The sequence below is a fragment of the Oryzias latipes genome, chromosome 14 (assembly GCF_002234675.1).
Source record: "Oryzias latipes chromosome 14, ASM223467v1".
Classification (NCBI taxonomy): Eukaryota; Metazoa; Chordata; class Actinopteri; order Beloniformes; family Adrianichthyidae; genus Oryzias; species Oryzias latipes.
Genome location: NC_019872.2, coordinates 13389170 through 13406899, shown reverse-complemented (window position 1 = coordinate 13406899; position 17730 = coordinate 13389170). Strand labels below are relative to the sequence as shown.

The following is a 17730-nucleotide window of genomic DNA, read 5'->3' as shown; positions in this document are numbered from 1 at the left end:
CATTTGTGGGAACTTTGCCAATTTTCATATTTTCCCACAGTATGGGAAAAGAACCTCAATCGAAGTTTTGTTGACGTCAGGAAGAAGCCATTATCTTATAATTAAAAAAAAAACACCTTTTTAGAACAAGCTACAAATTTATACTCCTCCAAAGGATTTTCCTTTGTCTTCTCATAACTTGTGGAGCAGGTGTCACCAACACGGTGCCCGCGGGCACCCGGTCGCCCGCAAGGACCACATGAGTCGCCCGCGGGCCTGTTCCAAAAATAGCACATCTCATAGAGAGCTGCGTCTAAAAATTAATTTTGTTCTGTTGCTATTATTTTTTTAATCACACTTGTATGTATATAGATTTAAAAAATACTATCTTAAAAATACTTTAAGGTTAACGCGCACAATATTTACCTATGGGCAGTAAAGTAGAGCTTGTGGGATGTGGAGAGTAAGCTAGCGGGCGCTGTATGCACTTTCGTACCCCAAAAACATGGCAGAAAAAAGAAAGAAAACGTATCTCTTTCACAGTGAATGGGAAGAGGAGTTCTTTTTTACGACTGTAAAAGAAACCTGCGTGTGTCTGATTTGCGGGACGACCGTGGCGACAGCAAAACGGCACAATGTGGAGAGACATTTCAATACGTGTCACAAAAGCTACCATGATAAATATCCACCTGCAAGCGCCCTACGGGCAGAAAAAGCCCGTGAGCTAAAGACCGCTCTGGGTAAGCAACAGTCTTTTTTTACGAGGCCGACCAAAAACTCACAAAAAGCATCCGAAGCCTCGTTTAGAGCTACACATTTTCTGATCAAGAAAAAAAAGGCATTTACAGATGGAGAAGTTGTCAAAGAAGCGATGTTATTAATTGCTAACACTGTATTTAAAGACGAGAAAAATGGAAGCGACCTAATCTCCACTCTTTCCGACGTCCAACTGGGGGCATCTACGATGGCAAGACGAGTATCAGCTATGTCCAGTAACTTGGTCGATCAGTTGGAGCAGGATCTGGCGAAGTGCAAGTGGTTTAGCCTCCAGTGCGATGAGTCCGTGGACAGCAGCAGTACAGCGCAGTTATTGGTTTTTATCCGGATGGTGTTTAATGATTTCTCCACAAAAGAAGAACTCCTGACACTACTGCCCTTAAAGACAACTACGAGAGGAGTTGACATTTATAACACGGTGAAGGAGTTTTTCGTGCAGAAAAAGGTGCCATTGGAAAAGCTGGTAGCGGTGACAACAGACGGGGCTCCTGCTATGGTCGGCCGACAGACAGGTTTCATCGCTCACTGTAAACGTGACCCAGACTTCCCCAAATTTCTGCATTACCATTGCATCATTCACCAGCAGGCGTTGTGTGCGAAAGTGATCGGCTTTGGGCACGTGATGACTCCCGTTGTGAAAATCATAAACAACATCCGCTCCAAAGCAAAGCAGCACAGGATTTTCAAGGTACTATTAGAGGAGATGTCAGCAGAATATGGGGACCTACTGCTACACACAGAAATCAGATGGCTCAGCAGAGGACGAGTTTTGCATCGTTTTTTGTCTCTTTTGCGTGAAATCAAAGAGTTCATGCAGTCCAAAGGCGAAGATGTCTCACTGCTAGAGGACACAGAGTGGACACTTGACCTTGCATTTTTGGTGGACATTACTGGGAAACTAAACCTCCTGAACTGCCAGCTGCAAGGCAAAGGTAAGACTGTTGTCGATATGATAAGTGCTTTAAATGCATTTAAAGCCAAAATGAATGCATTCTCTGCAGATTTACAGAGAAAAAAAGTTCTGCACTTTCCCTCTGTGCAGTCAGTGCTGAAAGACAATGCTTCTGCATCTGAGACATTTGAAAAAGTGGCAGAAAAGTACATTGAAGTAATAAACAGACTTGGGCAAGAGTTTGAGAATAGGTTTTGTGACCTTCATCAGCTTGAACCATGTGTGTTCTTCATTTCCAACCCTTTCATGAATGGGGACACAACATGCTTTGCTGAGCAGTTAAGTGCAACGTTCAACTTGGATGCTGGACAGGTGGAGATTGAAATTATAACATTGCAAAATGATCTCCATCTCAAAGCCTACCAGGCTGCACCAAACTTTTGGCGCCTTGTTGACACAGAGAAGTACAGTGGAGTATGCACAGCAGCCATGAAGGTTGCCAGCCTGTTTGGCTCAACCTATCTCTGTGAATCAGCATTTTCTGACATGAACTTCATCAAAAACAAACACAGAACACGCCTCACTGATGCACATCTGAGAGACTCACTCACAGTTGCAGTGTCAAGTTACACACCAGATTACAACACACTGGTGAACAGCATGCAATGCCAGTCTTCCCACTAACCAAGGACGGATACCAGATGTAGTCAGTGACAACATGGTAGTGCCATGGCAAAGTTGAATTAAAATATTGAAGAATTGTGTTCAATTTAAAAGTGTGTTCATGACATTTAAAAGTTATAATTTTGTTAAACATAACACAGACTTGGCCATTAGTTCAAAATGTGAAATAAAAAATGTATTACATATTTAAAAATATGTAAGTTGATTTTGTTTAACATTACATAATTGTTAACTTTTTGAAACATGTTGCAACATAGTTCATGATTTGTTAACAGGGCATGTCAGTGGCTTGTGCAAATGGGATATTTTTTGCTAAAATGTAGTGATGTAAGTGATCATCTGAAAATGTAACAAATACTGTGATTAATAGAGATAAAGTGTTGAATATTGATATCTGTTTCCCACCTTGTTGTCATTTTTGATAATCATTGTTAGAAATCATTAACATGATCAGTGTTTTTACATAGGTGAGTATTACTAATCATTATAAATAATGTATAACTAAAGGCAAACTGAGCAAATTTGTTATTTCAGAAGAGCGTATCAAACTGGTAGCCCTTCGTATGATTCAGTAACCGTGAAGTAGCTCTCAGTTTCAAAAAGGTTGGTGACCCCTGTTGTGGAGCATCATAGGGAAGTTAGCGTATTCTCCAAACTATAGGGCACACCGGATAAGAATGGTCAATGAATGGTCTGTTGTCTAAACTATGTCATATAAAAGGCACATTAGGCAAGACAAAAAAAACAGACATAAGTCTGTCAGGGAGACTTTATAAACTGCCTTTACAGTTATTCTAGTTTTTGGCAGTGAAACGCTGCATGTTAGCCACGTTAGCCCAACCTTTTAAATACATTTAAATACATTTTTTGGACGCAATGCATTGTGGTCTATATTTGCCGATCTAGTGAGCATCGATGGACACTGGTTTTTCGCCGAGACTTCTGGGACGTTTCTAGGGCACTGGATTATGGAATTGTAGATACGGACAGCACTACAAAAAGGCGAACGCAGTGTATAGTGCACTATGTAGTGAATAGTGAAGAAATTCAGACACAACACAACCGTAAACTGCTACACGTTAGCCGTGTTAGCGTATTTACTGAGACCGCTAAAACAAACATTACAGCGACTCCTAACCTTGTAGTAAAACATAAAAAACGACAGTCTGACATTGCTACATGTTAGCCCCATCAGTGTGTTAGCAAAAATGGTCTTTTTTTTTTAAAAATTTAAAAAGTGCACCTAATAGTGCCGGAAAAATGGTTCTTGGGAAAAATATTTTGGTTTTTATGTTTGTGGATTTCGAACAGCATTAGCATTAGCAAAGTGAAGCATTTCTCTGTTGCTCACACACTTTGTACTAGAATTCTGAGAAAATGGAATACATGGAAAAAAAATCAGCAAATCTAAGCGACAATGTCTTTAGTGGTAGTAGTACTAAGTAGTAATGGACTTTTTTTTAACCAAAAGGTGTTCGAAGCATATGTATTAAGCACATTTATTTCAGGTTTTATTGTTCCTTTGATTGACAGCAGCATCAAACAGAATCCTAACCTGAAATGATACGTCTGGAGGTCATTAACTGTCTTTTATTGTAAGACAGTCTTTATATAAATGAAGGAGGCTTTAGCTGTCATCCCATAATATTTATGTTTGGAGGAGCATAACTGACAACCTCTGTGGGTCAAAGGTTAGAGGTTAAGATGAATATTATTCACATACATAAATAAAAAGATATGTTCAAAGTTGTAAAAATCCATATAGGCTTCTTAAAAGACATGAACCTGACAGAAGCTGAGGAAGCATCAACTGCTGGCGGAAGACCCCCGTCCTCCTCCAGTCTGACTCAGAAAGCAGAGATGAGCGGGCTGCACCCTCAGATCATTATTCAGTTCATACTCAAGACATTGAAAAACATTTTACACGCGCTACTGTAAAAGCTCCACACTAGCATTTATTAATCAATACGTACATCATTCATTTCTCTAAGGAGTTCCACCCGTAAAAAGCTCTGCTCCCTTTCGCGTGGAGAGGATATAGCTTTTCTCGTTTTGGTGGGAAAGTGGGGATCTATGTCTCGTCTGCCAGCCTGGAAAGCCTCTTTTTTCAGAAAATCCATATTTTTTTCAAGAGAGAGGAAACACTTCCACCTGAGTGTGACCTTCGCACAAGGACAAATGGAAGCAGTGCAGCACCCGCCGCATCGATTTCAGCAGCTTTAGACGCGGATCCGGCGGCTTGCAGCTCAGCCTCAGAGCAGACAGCCGTCTGTCTGCAAAGTCACAGGTAATTATTGTTACTGTTAGCTGTTCGCTTGGAACGGAAAAGCGTCACTAAAGCTGGAGTCTCCCAGGTCTTCGTCAAGATTTGTCCAAATCCCTCATTGCTTCCCAGTTAATTGTATTTTACCCAAAAAAACAGACATATTTATTTAGCCTTCATTTGACTAGAATTTAAAAAAATATACAAAACATGTAAATGAATTTTTTTATTGTCTTCTGGGATTTTGAGGTGGAAAATAAGAGCTTAAGTCAACAACATGAAAGTATTTGGCAAGTTTGCAATAAATCTTAGAGCCACTTAGCGTAAATAGTTAAAGTCCCACTGCGATGAAAATAGTCTTGTTGGTGTTCTTGTGGCATTTTCCTTGTATGCTGTATCGAGTAAACTAAACTCAAAATTGCATTTCAGAGTAGCGATTTAATCAAACCGTTTAGAATCAGAAAAAGATGAAAAAATGTGAGCGCCCTGCTCCGCTCCATTCCAATGCATCCACTTGTAGACGACTAGATCCATGTTCGTCTCCATGTTGCTTTAGTATTGCTTGCAATTTTAGTTGCACCGGTAATGTTAGGTTGGGAGTGTGAGGGGCTGTAAGCTAGTAGGAGAGTATTCAAACAGGGAACTCTCATCAAGGGGGGGGGGGGGGGCTTCACGCCAACAGTTCTGCTCACAACTACATACGTACCGGGTAGTAGACACGGCGTCAGGAAAGCGCTAAACATGCATTGTTGAATGCTCTTTCAGCATATGCAGCATATGGTGTTCACTGTCGCTGTCCAACACCAGCGCATGTCCGCCACCTACAGTTGGAAGAGACTCGGTGCAAAATGTCAAAGTGGTAGAAATCTCATCAATCTTGTTCCAGACTTTTTCTTTTAACCGTTGTGCGTTACAATGCGGGTCAAGATGACCATTGACGTGTTCTCCCTACCATGACAAAGGTGGATAAAGGTGGAAAGATTTCATGGAATCCATGGACACCAGTGAAGATCACAAATCATTGAAGAAAAAAGGTTCAGAGCACTGTCTAGTGGGTCTAAATGACCCAACTCCCAATGTCAAAGTGCCTATGATAGGACAAGGCTTAAGGCTGTATTCCAATATAAGGAAGACTTGTCATATTTCTGGCAGGGCACACATTTTTCTTCCATTATCAATTTTCAAACGATTCGCACATCCATACACCTCTCCTGATTGGTCAACGTTCGACTTGGTTAAACTTTCAAACTTTTGTACATCCTACAACGGTCGTAGAAACTTGGGTAGCTATGCGTAAACGCGAGAGCTTTGAACACAGAATCCCGAAACATGCATATACGTGCGTTTACGTAGATTTATCAGAGTGCAGAATCAAGGTAGCTTCATGAACTCTTGCCATTCTGCAGAAACTATGTCCAGAAAACAACAGGTTTTTGGATTTTGCCTCAAAACTGCATAATCCTAATCAAAAGACCACTGGAAATGCTATTACAATAGATCAAAAGATGATCAGAGTGGAACTTTAAGGTCATATCAGCTGCAGTCATGTTACTATGCATTAGAACTAGCAGTCAAATACCACAAAATATACAGACTTTTTGGGGGGTGCACACTGTTTTTTCTAAATGATTTTTTAAGCAACTGTAGGTGTGTATGATTTTTCTGCCTTTCTTCTCTTGGCTTTTCTCCTTTCTCTCTCAGTTGGACCCGGGGTCAGGTCCCTCCTGACCGTCTCGGCTCTTTCAGCCCTTCAAAGGCGTGTCTGCAGTTCAAGGAGAGGGCAGTCAAAGACCTGATTCATCATCACGCAGAGACACTCGCACTTACACCACCACCGCAGGGTCCCATTGTAGCGCCAGCCCCTCACATTTACATGCCTGTCCATTTTAGAGGCACTTCAGTGAACAGGAAGTGCCAGTGATGGGCTCTCGCACACACACACACACACACACACACACACATGTACACACACTCATCATCACAACACTGTGTCTCTGGTCTCTGGCTGTCTGTTTCCACTGCTCTGTGATGGTTGACAGCTGGAGAGCACCGCCTCCACCACATGACTTCCACCCTTTTGCTTTCCACACTGAAGCGTGTGCAGTTAATTGTTAAAATGCACCCCAAAATTTGTGAATATTTTGGATACGTTTATTTTAAAAATCCTGTTCATTTGAAGCAACAACAGTTGGGATTTAGTGACACGCCTTTTTGGTGTAAGTGGAAGTGTGGCTGAAGGTTGTGCAAATCACCACTTTCCTTCTGTTTCCAATCTTATAAGCAAAAATGACCTTTTTTTTTTTTAAATTTCCCTCTTCAACTTGAAGTTGAATCAATCTTTTTTTTTCTTTTTAAACCGTTGCAGAGGCATCTCCTGCAGAACGCGATTCACGTTCTGTTTTCTCTCCTCGCAGCAGTCCGGGTTTGCACAGTTACCCCAAAGCAGATGTTAGCTAAACTATCGGTCAGGGTCTGCTGACGCTGCGCACCTTTTGCCTCCACGGTCGATAAAGCTGCTATTGATCCGAACGTTGTGCCCTGCTCGGATGCACCTCCAGCTGCGGCGGGCGCTCCGTGCTTTCACCCGTTCACGCCATAAACCACAGCGAGGAAAGTGGTGCTTTAGACTCTCCAGGCTGTCCCCGGATGGTGGGCTCTGAAAGCACTGAACTGTCTGCAGAATGTACCTTGAAGGATGTGAAATTCTCCTTTTCTCTTGATCTCACTATCTCACTCTTTCTCCCACCAGATTGTATCAGGATAGACTGTAACCTCAGTAAGTGTCACCTATCATTATATCCTCTACCATGATTAAGACGATGTGCACGCTAGTATGTTGATGTGCTCCTGTTTCTTTGAGTCATTCCCACAGCAGGGCTTGTTTACTGTTATCGCTGTAAAGCGAAGGGAAAACAGCAGCGAGGCCTCATCCTGGACGGCGGCAGCACCGTGAAGGATAATTGGATGCTTTCGCTGCCGCACACGACCGCCTCAATTACAAATGTTCTTATTATTACCGTGTCATAATATTGTAATGAAACTGCAGCTGAAACTTGACATGCAGTGCAGCGGTTTTTGTGAGGGTGTCGTCTATTTGCATTTCAAAAGATTTGCTTTCATGGCTGATAAATGCGGTTCAAGTTTAATCATCAAAGACAATTTAGCTATTAGAGAAGGAAATAATAGGATTTTTCTATGGCAGCAAGGCACAGGTTTATTATTTAAATGTATGTTTACATGTATACGCTCACCGGTCACTTTTTTAGGTATACCTAACTATTACCAGGTTGCCTTCAAAACCGCCTTAATCCTTCCTGGCATCGATTCTACGAGGTACTGGAAACATTCCTCAGAGAGTTTGGTCCATATTGACATGACAGCATCACGCAGTTGCCGCAGATTTGTCGGCTGCACATCCATGATGCGAGTCTCCCGTTCCACCACATCCCAAAGGTGCTCTATTGGGTTGAGATCTGGTGACTGTGGAGGCCATTTGAGGACAGTGAACTCATTGTCATGTTCAAGAAACCAATCTGAGATGATTCCAGCTTTATGACACGGCGTGTTATCCTGCTGGAAGTAGCCATCAGAAGATCGGTACACTGTGGTCATGAAGGGATGAACATGGTCAGCAGCAATACTCAGGTAGGCTGTGGCGTTGTAACACTGCTCAGTTGGTACTAAGGGACCCAAAGTGTGCCAAGAAAATATCCCCCACACCATTACACCACCACCACCGTCTCCAGCCTGAACCATTGATACGAGGCAGGATGGATCCCTTATTTCGTGTTGTTCACGCCAAATTCTGACTTACCATCTGTATGCCGCAGCAAAAATCGAGACTCGTTAGACCATGCAACATTTTTCCGATCGTCTACTGTCCAGTTTTGGTGAGTCTGTGAATTGTAGCCTTAGTTTCCTGTTCTTAGCTGACAGGAGTGGCGCCCTATGTGATCTTATGCTGCTGTAGCCCATCTGGCTCAAGGTTGGACATGTTGTGTGTTCAGAGATGCTCTTCTGCAGACCTCGATTGTAACGAGTGGTTATTTGAGTTACTGTTGCCTTTCTATCTGCTTGAACCAGTCTGGCCATTCTCCTCTGACCTTTGGAATCAACAAGGCATTTCTGTCCACAGAACAGCCGATCACTGGACATTTTCTCTTTTTCAGACCATTCTCTGTAAACCCTAGAGATGGTTGTGGGTGAAAAACCCAGTAGATCAGCAGTTTCTGAAATCCTCAGACCACACCGTCTGGCACCAACAACCACACCCCGGTCAAAGTCACTTAAATCACCTTTCTTCCCCATTCTGATGATCGCTTTGAACTGCAGCAGATGGTCTTGACCATGTCTACATGCCTAAATGCATTGAGCTGCTGCCATGTGATTGACTGAATAGAAATTTGCATTACCGAGCAGATGGACAGGTGTACCTAAAGTGACCAGTGAGTGTGGATCTATAGAAGGAACAAAGTGTGAAAATGTTTTCTTTAGATAAATCTGAAAATTAAGTTCTAGTTTTCATTTTTTAGGAGCCTAAAATACAGCAAGTCTGATGTAATATGACCTTATCTATCAAAAGAGTTTGGAATTGTATTTGTGGAAGAACTAGTTTCAATTTAAAAGAAAATGCACTGTGGGATCTGACTATTAGTGTTGAGAAATTCAAATTAGACCTAAAATGACAAGAAAAGAGAGCTGCCATTGAGCTGCCAACAAAACTCTTTAGCGCCTACATCCTACAGCCCTCAGCGTTTAGGATTCAGCCTGTGGCGCCTCACCAGACGGACGGAGGCAATTTAAGTTTCGGTGCAGATAACAGCAATCGTGCGAGGAACTGATAAACGCTATCTCCAGTGGAGAGGAGGGCGGGTTGTCAGTTCAGATCATGTAATACAGAGAGGTCTTATGAATGCTTATAAAAGTAATTACAGTAATTGAGCGTTTAGCTGAAACCAAAGAGCCAATCAGCCACGGCGGATCATTCTGTGTCACACTGCTGCTCCTAAACCCTTTGTGCCACCAAAAGGGAACATGTTTGTGGTGTTTAATGATATTGAACTGCACCTTTTTGTGGTCAAAGGGATGTTGTTGTTTTTTAATTGAAAAACATTGTTTGTGTTGCTTGTATTTGAATAGGTGCACTACAGACCCCAAAAAACATATATATATATATATATATATATATATATATATATATATATATATATTTTTTTTTTTTTCTAATTCAATGCCTCCCCCCACCAGCAGATGGCGTTGCACCTACATGTGCAAACAGAATGTTTTACATAGAGGTGTCTGAGAGCAAACTGTTCCAAGATGGAGACATTTTGCACCAGTGGCCTTTGAAAAAGATTAACACTGCAGCCCCTATGATGGATACCTTGTTAATGGATTCTATAGGCAGCCGTCACCCAATCAGCAGCTCACTGTGAATATCAAGCACTTTTCTCTGATTGCTTGATGGATCGCCTCATAACTGAACAGCGACAGTCAATAATTCGGATTCTTCGACGAGGTGTCTGCAGAAAACTCCCCCGCGCCGGATGGGACGGGGCAAACGGGGTAAAAAGAAAAGGATGATGCGCCTCTGTTAAAAAAGCAAGCCCCGCCAAAATAAGAGAATCACCTTAACAAGCTTTGATTGAACATGCAGTCCCAGCTCGGTGTCAGGCCTGGCCTGTGCAGGACTACCAGGCCTTTGAAGTTTGCCTTTGAAAGAATCAATCATTTTGAATTTAGGTGAGGATCAAGCTGGACAAGAGAGGCTCTTTACATGTGCAGCTTAGTCTTGAGCAGCTAAAGAGTGAGCTTTTGAAGTAAAGGGATTTCATTCTTTTTTAGAGCATATTTCTAAATGTTTTCAAGCAGAGAACAGTTTTCCTTTATTTCTTATTTTCTTTTTACTTCATAGTGTTTCTGACACTACTAATCCCTAATCTCACCTTGCATTTATATTAGCTGTACTTTTGATTTAAAATATTTTATTTAACGACTCACTCTGATCATCTTTTGATCTATTGTAAAAGCCTTTACAGCTGTCTTTTAATTTAATGACCATGCCGTTTTTAGGCAAAATGAGATGTTTTCTATGTCGTAGGACATGAACTACAAGCTTTTTCCGAACAGCATTTTTTTCATCTGCTCCTGATTCACAACAAGTTAAATAAAGAAATACTCAGAAATGCAAGTTGAAGCTTAACATGTCCTCCATCATCAGAAAATGCCACAAGAACATGTTAATAACACTGCAGAAATACATGGCAGTGAGTCTTTAAGGACATTGTCATGGACCTAAAGTCTTCCTAAAAAAGTGATCAAAGTTAAATGTTTGAGTGTAAACCAAAAACAGGCCAGCATCACCTCTGCCTGCACGCACACTAGAGCTTTTAATAGTTAAAATGCAACTAATGTGCAAAGATGTAAGGGAAATACTAAGAGGAGGATGCGTTATTTATAAGGATTTATTAGTCAAACATGAGGCATTTCTTATCAGCGCTCTTTGTTAAATACTTCATCACAGGCATGCTTAAACAGTAGCAGTGCTTTTCGGGTCCACTCTTCAGCTCCGTTGCGGGCGCCGCTGCACAACGGTCAGTATGGCCTGCACACAAACGGCTCCGCAGTGTTAGCTTCTATCTTATTGTTTTTTTCTATTATTCATGCTAGCAGTGCAAAAAGGCTGCACAGTTGTTGAAGTTTCATAATCAAGCAGCTAGGTTATTTAAATATGGAAAGGAGAATTTCAAAAGGCATGAAGTAAAACGTTTCAACTAAAATCAGTGCAGTGGATTTTACATTTCACTTTGTTTTTTGGGTGTTTTTAACATGTTCTTGTGGCATTTTCTGATGATGGAGGACATATTTAAAGAAAATTAAGCTAATTTCTGTATTGAAATCACTGGGATTCAGGAGCAAATTGGTGTTTATCAGCTCCCTGCTCCGATCCATTCTGATGCTTGTAGACGACTACATCCATGCACGTCTTCGTTTTCTTCGTCTGAGCTGGAATCTGGCTCTAAACTGTTGAAGTGTGAGGAGCTGTGAGTTAGCGGGAGAGCGTGTAAACAGATGGGTGATGGGAAGTTGGGTCGGGCTTGCTTTGTATCAAAAGCTCCGGCCCACAATGTAGAGGCGAAAATAAAGTCTAATGTAAACAACAGTGTTTTGTTTGTTTGTAATTTAGGCTGAAAACGGCATAATTGTAATTATTAGACCTGTGGGACCACTGACAGAATCTAAAGATGATCGAAGTGGGTCTTTAATGTTGGTAGATTTGGGAGACATTTTATAATAAATAGAATAGAAATAGAAATGGAATTTTTGTGTTACTATGTTAACATTACAATACTTAAAGAGCAGGGAACATCCATCCATCTCTGTGTGTTTTAGAAAAGAATAAAATAATTCATGTGAGTCCATCCCATGCTGGGAGTGCTTGATTTGTTCACACGCATCTTTCAGATGCCAGGGGGAACCGGCTCAACATGCAGCCCGTAACAGAGTTCTATATACATTTATCTATATGTATTTAACTTCCCTGTGGATGAGGTAGGGAAGTGAACAGAAGCCAGTTTCATTTAGCGCCCTGGAATCCTCCTGCACCCTTAGCTCTGTCGGACAGACAAACCCCCCAAAGGCGCAGCCAGCTTAGGCATGGCCAATTAGTTTCCCAAGCGATGTCAGAACTTCTTTGAACCGCTGTGTCGGCCTGTTGCGCGGGCACTGATTCGGGCTGACGGTGCCGCAGAGGCAAGCCTCTGCACTGTGACCTATTTTGAAACCGGTGAATGGCGAGGAACTCCTCATGCGCTCCATCCTCGCACACGATCTCTAGATCTTTTTATTTATTTTTTTTACCCCGAGGCCTGCTTTCCCATCAGAAGACTCCTTGGGTTGACAGCAGACGCCACGCCGGTTTAGTTTTAAAGTATTCACTTTCAGGGAGGCTCTGTTGTGGTTTGATCATCTCATTTATCATTCTTCTTGCAGATTTTTTTTTTTTTCTTGAAGCATGACTGTGCGAGTGAGTGATGAAGACACGGATGTGTGTAGTGTGCTTCTCAAGTCGAGAACTTGATGTGAGAAAACGCTGCACTCATGCAGTATGATTGTCATTTGATGCTGTCCTCCACTCAGGCAAGGGGCCAGAGACTCTCCTTGTAGGCGAGAAGCTCAATGACAACGAGTGGCACACGGTGAAGGTGGCGCGGCGTGGGAAGAACCTGCAGCTCTCCGTGGACAACGTGACAGCAGAAGGTAAACCAATCGGCAAACGCTCTGCAAAGAGGTTTTCGCTTTTTGCCGTTTGTGGTGCGAGCCAACGTTTCCTCGTCTGCAGGTCACATGACAGGTGCCCACACCCGCCTGGAGTTCAACAACATCGAGACAGGGATCATGACAGAGCGGCGTTTCATCTCCGTGGTGCCGTCCAACTTCATCGGCCACTTGCAGGCGCTCTCCTTCAACGGGATGCTCTATCTGGACCAGTGCAAGAACGGGGACATCTCCTACTGCGAGCTGAACGCTCGCTTCGGCCTGCGACACATTATCGCCAACCCCGTGACCTTTCTAACCCAGGCCAGCTACTTGGCCTTCTCCACTCTGCAGGCCTACGCCTCCATGCATCTGTTCTTCCAGTTCAAAACAACCAGTCCGGACGGCCTCATCCTCTTCAACTCGGGAGATGGAAGCGACTTCATCGTGGTGGAGATTGTGAAAGGGTGAGAACTCCTCACTGGAAGAAAAAAATCGCAGATTTTGTAAACCAAGATGCTACGGAGAGCTGCAAGAAAACCTTTTCTAGGAACCTTAAATAATTCAGTATTAAAAAGAGTTCCTACATTGTAAATTAATGTAAACATTTGAAAACAGTAATTGGGAATATAATAAACAAAAATAAAAAATAAAAATCTTTTAAACTTCATGGAAGTACTGACAATTTAAAAAATATATTTAATGGGAAAATGTTTTTAAACTTGAAGGAAATGTAAAAAAATTGAAATTAGGAAAAAAAATTCTTTGGAAGAAACATTTAAAATTTGGGAAACATTTTGGATAAAAATAACTTGAAAAGGGTTTAAACTATAAAAAAATAGAATTTTTTAAGCGAATTTTGGAGAAAAAAAATTTAACTTAAGAGAAAGACTGAAAGTTTGAAAAAAATATCAATCTTAAAAATCTGAATATTTAAAGGGTCTATATCATGCTTTATTTAAATCTTTCAGAGTAAACTATATCCATTTATGGTTATGTATTAACCATTAGCACATCAACGTACAATATTAACTTAAATATGAGCTCTTTTCATAGTTCATTTTCCTACCAGGAAGTTAGACGACTCGATCTCTGAGGCACCAGCTATCCCTCTGTGTGGGTGCCGCCCATTTCATGACATCAAACTACCGCCGGCCTCCAAACTTTTGCCAATATGGACGTGCATGTTGTGCTTTTACAATGAAAACGTTTTAGCCGATCACCGCTAGCTCCACAGAGAAAGTGTGTGTGTGTGTGTTGCCTGGAGGCGGTGCTGGCAGTGTACCCTCCTCCTGGAAGGGGCTGTTCTTCAGTTTTTCCACGTCACAATATGAGAACCCGCTCGCTTTCATGGAATGGGAGGGGCAAATGTGCGCAGGACGCAGGTTTTTAGAGGAAAAGTCAGAAATGAGAGATTGGATCAAAATAGCACTTTTTGGGTTGTTTTCTGTGAGGAATTAACATCATAACACACTTATAAGCTTCAAAAAGTGGATTTTTCATGATATATTTTCAATTATTAAAAAAAAAATTAGAAAATAAAAAAAAGCTAAATTTAAAAAATAATACTTTGAAGATAATGAAAGAAATATTGAAAGTTTGAAAAAATGTAACGTGACTTAAAAATTAACTTTAAACTTAAAACCCTTACCGAAGAGAAAAACAATGTGTATTTGGAACAGCTGTTGTTTTGTATTTTCTACTTTTTTTCTCTTACTTTTGGTCTTAACATTACAATTTCAATTCAAGCTTTTCTGCTTTTGTATTGGGCCTAATTTTAGGAGGAGCTACGGAAAAAATCTGAAAGCAAAGAGTTCGAGAGAAACAAGATAGCAAAACAATAAAAAAAAAAAAAAAACAGCAGCCCTTACAAAGAAACATTATTTTCTAGATTTTGTTTTGAATAAACGTTTTAAAGATTTTCTTTCACATTTTTAATATTGCTTTTAATTTTAAAATATACTTTTTCAAATTTAGAATTTCATTTTTTCAAATTGATAATACTTTTATCAACTTTATAATGCGTCCTTTTGAGTTTAAAACTGTTTTCAAGATTTTCTTTTTTCTTTCAAGTTTCAATGTGTGTTTCTCAAAGGTACAATCTGGTTTTCATTTCCTTGAAGTTGATCCTGATTTGCCCGCTTTTCCTTTTTCCGCTTTCCCTCCGTTGCTCCTCTGCAGTGGTTGACTTCAAAGTCTCTAAAGAAAGTGTTGGTGATGAGCGGTTTGGTACTAACGGGGGAGGATTGGAGGCGTGTAAGTCATGCAGAATATTGTTCCCACGTTCCAGCACCTTTGTCAACACAACACAAGTGTTCCAAATTTGTATTAGTGTTCAACAAACACGGACAAAAAAATAATAATGATCAGGGAGTTTTTGTAAAATGACAGCATCGGTTGTCACGCACACACATCCTCCCAGCAGGACGTTTGGAGGAAGCAGCAGAAGCTTCCACGGACAACACAGACACAAAGCAGCCTCCCGCACTGCTGTCATGCTCTGCCTGTGTGTGGCTCAGCCTGACGTGTGATGCTGCGTATTCATGAATAACCATTTTGTGGGGATTTTTCTGCAACGGTGACTTATGGCCGGTCACGCACACTAAACTCATCTCAGCCTTTGAAGACGAGCAGGGGAAGCACAAAAAAAACCTGCTAAACGATGATTTGATTCGTGTGAAACGTCATTGCTCTGCAGGTACATCCATTACGTTTTTGACCTGGGAAACGGACCGTCGTTGATGAAGGGGAACTCAGATCGGCCTCTGAACGACAACCTTTGGCACAATGTGGTGATTTCCCGGGACAACAACAACGTGCACGTCCTTAAGATCGATTCCCGCACCGTCACCCAGCACGCCAACGGAGCCCGCAACCTGGACCTGAAAGGTTGGTTTGTTTCGTTCAAAAAGGTCAGCCATATCTGCATTCATTTGGAATTAGTTCTGTTTCTTGTTGCATCATTGATCTTGTTTTCTTTCCTCTCAGGAGAGCTGTACATCGGGGGTGTTGGAAAGAGCATGTACAGCAGCCTCCCCAGACTGATCGCGTCCCGAGAAGGATACAAGGGCTGCCTGGCGTCTGTGGATCTGAACGGCAGGCTCCCAGACCTGCTGGCAGACGCCCTCCATAAAGTGGGAGACGTGGAGCGCGGCTGTGGAGGTGAGGGTGCAGCTTTTTGGCTTTTTACCTAAAGGCAAAACAGGTCAAAAGTGTAAAGGAAACCAGGGAATCGAATCTTTTTTAGCTTTTTTGTCCCCCTGTTTTATTATTAACATGTTATTACACGCCTAAATATCAGTCTGCAAGCTTTCTGCAAACTTATTTCAGCAAATGGTGAATTATGTCAAATTTTTCTTTAAGTATCTAAATTTTCCTCCAAAAAGAAAAAAAAAAATACTAGAAAAGGGTCTGAAAACAAAGCTTTAGTAAAAAATTCACTTATGGGTGTTACCCAGAATTTCAGGCTATCCTCTGTAGGGGAAAAAATGCGTTTACTGCACAGTCAGTTTTCCTCCTGTTCCCATGGTAACCATATTTTCCTGTACATCCTTGGCACAGCTGCCATGGCTGGAACTGTTGTCATCTCACAGTGACAGCACAACTAGGATTTACAAGCAAGACTAGTGCGCATGTTTTGTATTCTCCGGTTTGGGCTCCAGGATGAGGTTCTTTGAGTTCTGTAGGGACAAAAGGCTCCTGATCCTGTTTCAGCCTCTGTCATTCATCGCATTTTACGCAGAGCCCCGTCCTTCCTCCCTCGCCATCAGAACTTCAGCGTGCATGAGATGAGTCAGCGCACCTGAGATACATGCCACAAAAACATGGTTCGGAGGATTGTGACTCAGGGGGGGCATTAGTCTATAGAGTCAAGTTTAAGGGGGGGGGATGGTAGACAGATGGAAAGGGAAAAAAGGTCCTACTGGCAGGTATGTGTAACTGCAGGAGGAAACATCTATACAGCATTTTTTTAAAACCCCATGGGACAAAGATCTTGTTTTTGGTGTTTTAAACATTTTCTTGAAGCATTTTCTTGATAATGGAGGACATATGTAAATAAAATGCAGCTGAAAACTGTTTTCTGAGTATTTATTTATTCAAACACAGTAAACCCTTGTTTTTCGCGGGGGTTACGTTCCAAAAAGAACCCGTGATAGACAAAATCCGTTAAGTAGAAACTAAGAAACCTCTATTTTTATTTTTTATTTTTACAATTATTATACAATTAAATACTCTATTATACATTGAAAAGAAAGAACAAACCATTTTACAGGCTCAAGCATTTGTTTCACAAAAAAAGTACTTTAGAAACGTTTTTTTCAACAAATAACTTCTGTACTGTACTGTCAAATAATAATTTTAATCATGGATGTGAACAGGAGGCTTCAAATCGCGGAGATTAGCCCCGCCCACCGCGGCCCGAGTAATTGGATTAAACGGGAGGAAATTTAAAATGATTATGAAAAAAATACAAAGTACAGTGGGACAAATAGTGACTTAGGTGTATTTCACTGCTCTTCAGACTGAGCCGCTGCATCCTGACTCCGCTCTGCAGTGTTTTCTTCTTTTGAAGCCCGCGGTGTAGGTGTGTTTGTTCGGGAGAAGAACATAGTGATAGGCAGTTGTTGCTCTTTTTTCTATGGGATTTAGAGAAACTCGAAATTGCAAGAGAATTTGCACGTACATAATGTTAATTTGGCAAGCTGTTTTACGTACGTGTACATATTAAACTGCACAGGTAGAGAAGAAGCGGAGTGACTTTTTAGCTAATCAGGATGCAGAACACAATGCACGATGCAATCCGTGAAGTAGCGAAACCGTGAATAGTAAACCGCGTTATAGCAAGGGATCACTGTAGTTGTAAATCAGGAGCGGAGGA

At 41.5% G+C, this 17730-nt stretch overlaps 1 protein-coding gene across 8 annotated transcripts in view; it reads left to right on the top strand.

Annotated features, from left to right (window-relative positions):
* LOC101165088 (neurexin-2) overlaps positions 1-17730 on the top strand; it is a 170758-nt gene that overhangs the window by 76328 nt on the left and 76700 nt on the right. For 5 of the 8 annotated variants that reach the window (XM_020708865.2, XM_020708863.2, XM_011483510.3 and 2 more), the window contains 5 exons: positions 7345-7371; positions 12735-12854; positions 12937-13318; positions 15550-15740; positions 15840-16013. In XM_020708865.2, the coding sequence (XP_020564524.1) occupies positions 7345-7371; positions 12735-12854; positions 12937-13318; positions 15550-15740; positions 15840-16013 (894 nt within the window). The remainder of the gene's footprint in view (positions 1-7344; positions 7372-12734; positions 12855-12936; positions 13319-15549; positions 15741-15839; positions 16014-17730) is intronic. The other 3 variants (XM_020708864.2, XM_020708861.2, XM_020708859.2) reach the window with 1 other exon arrangement.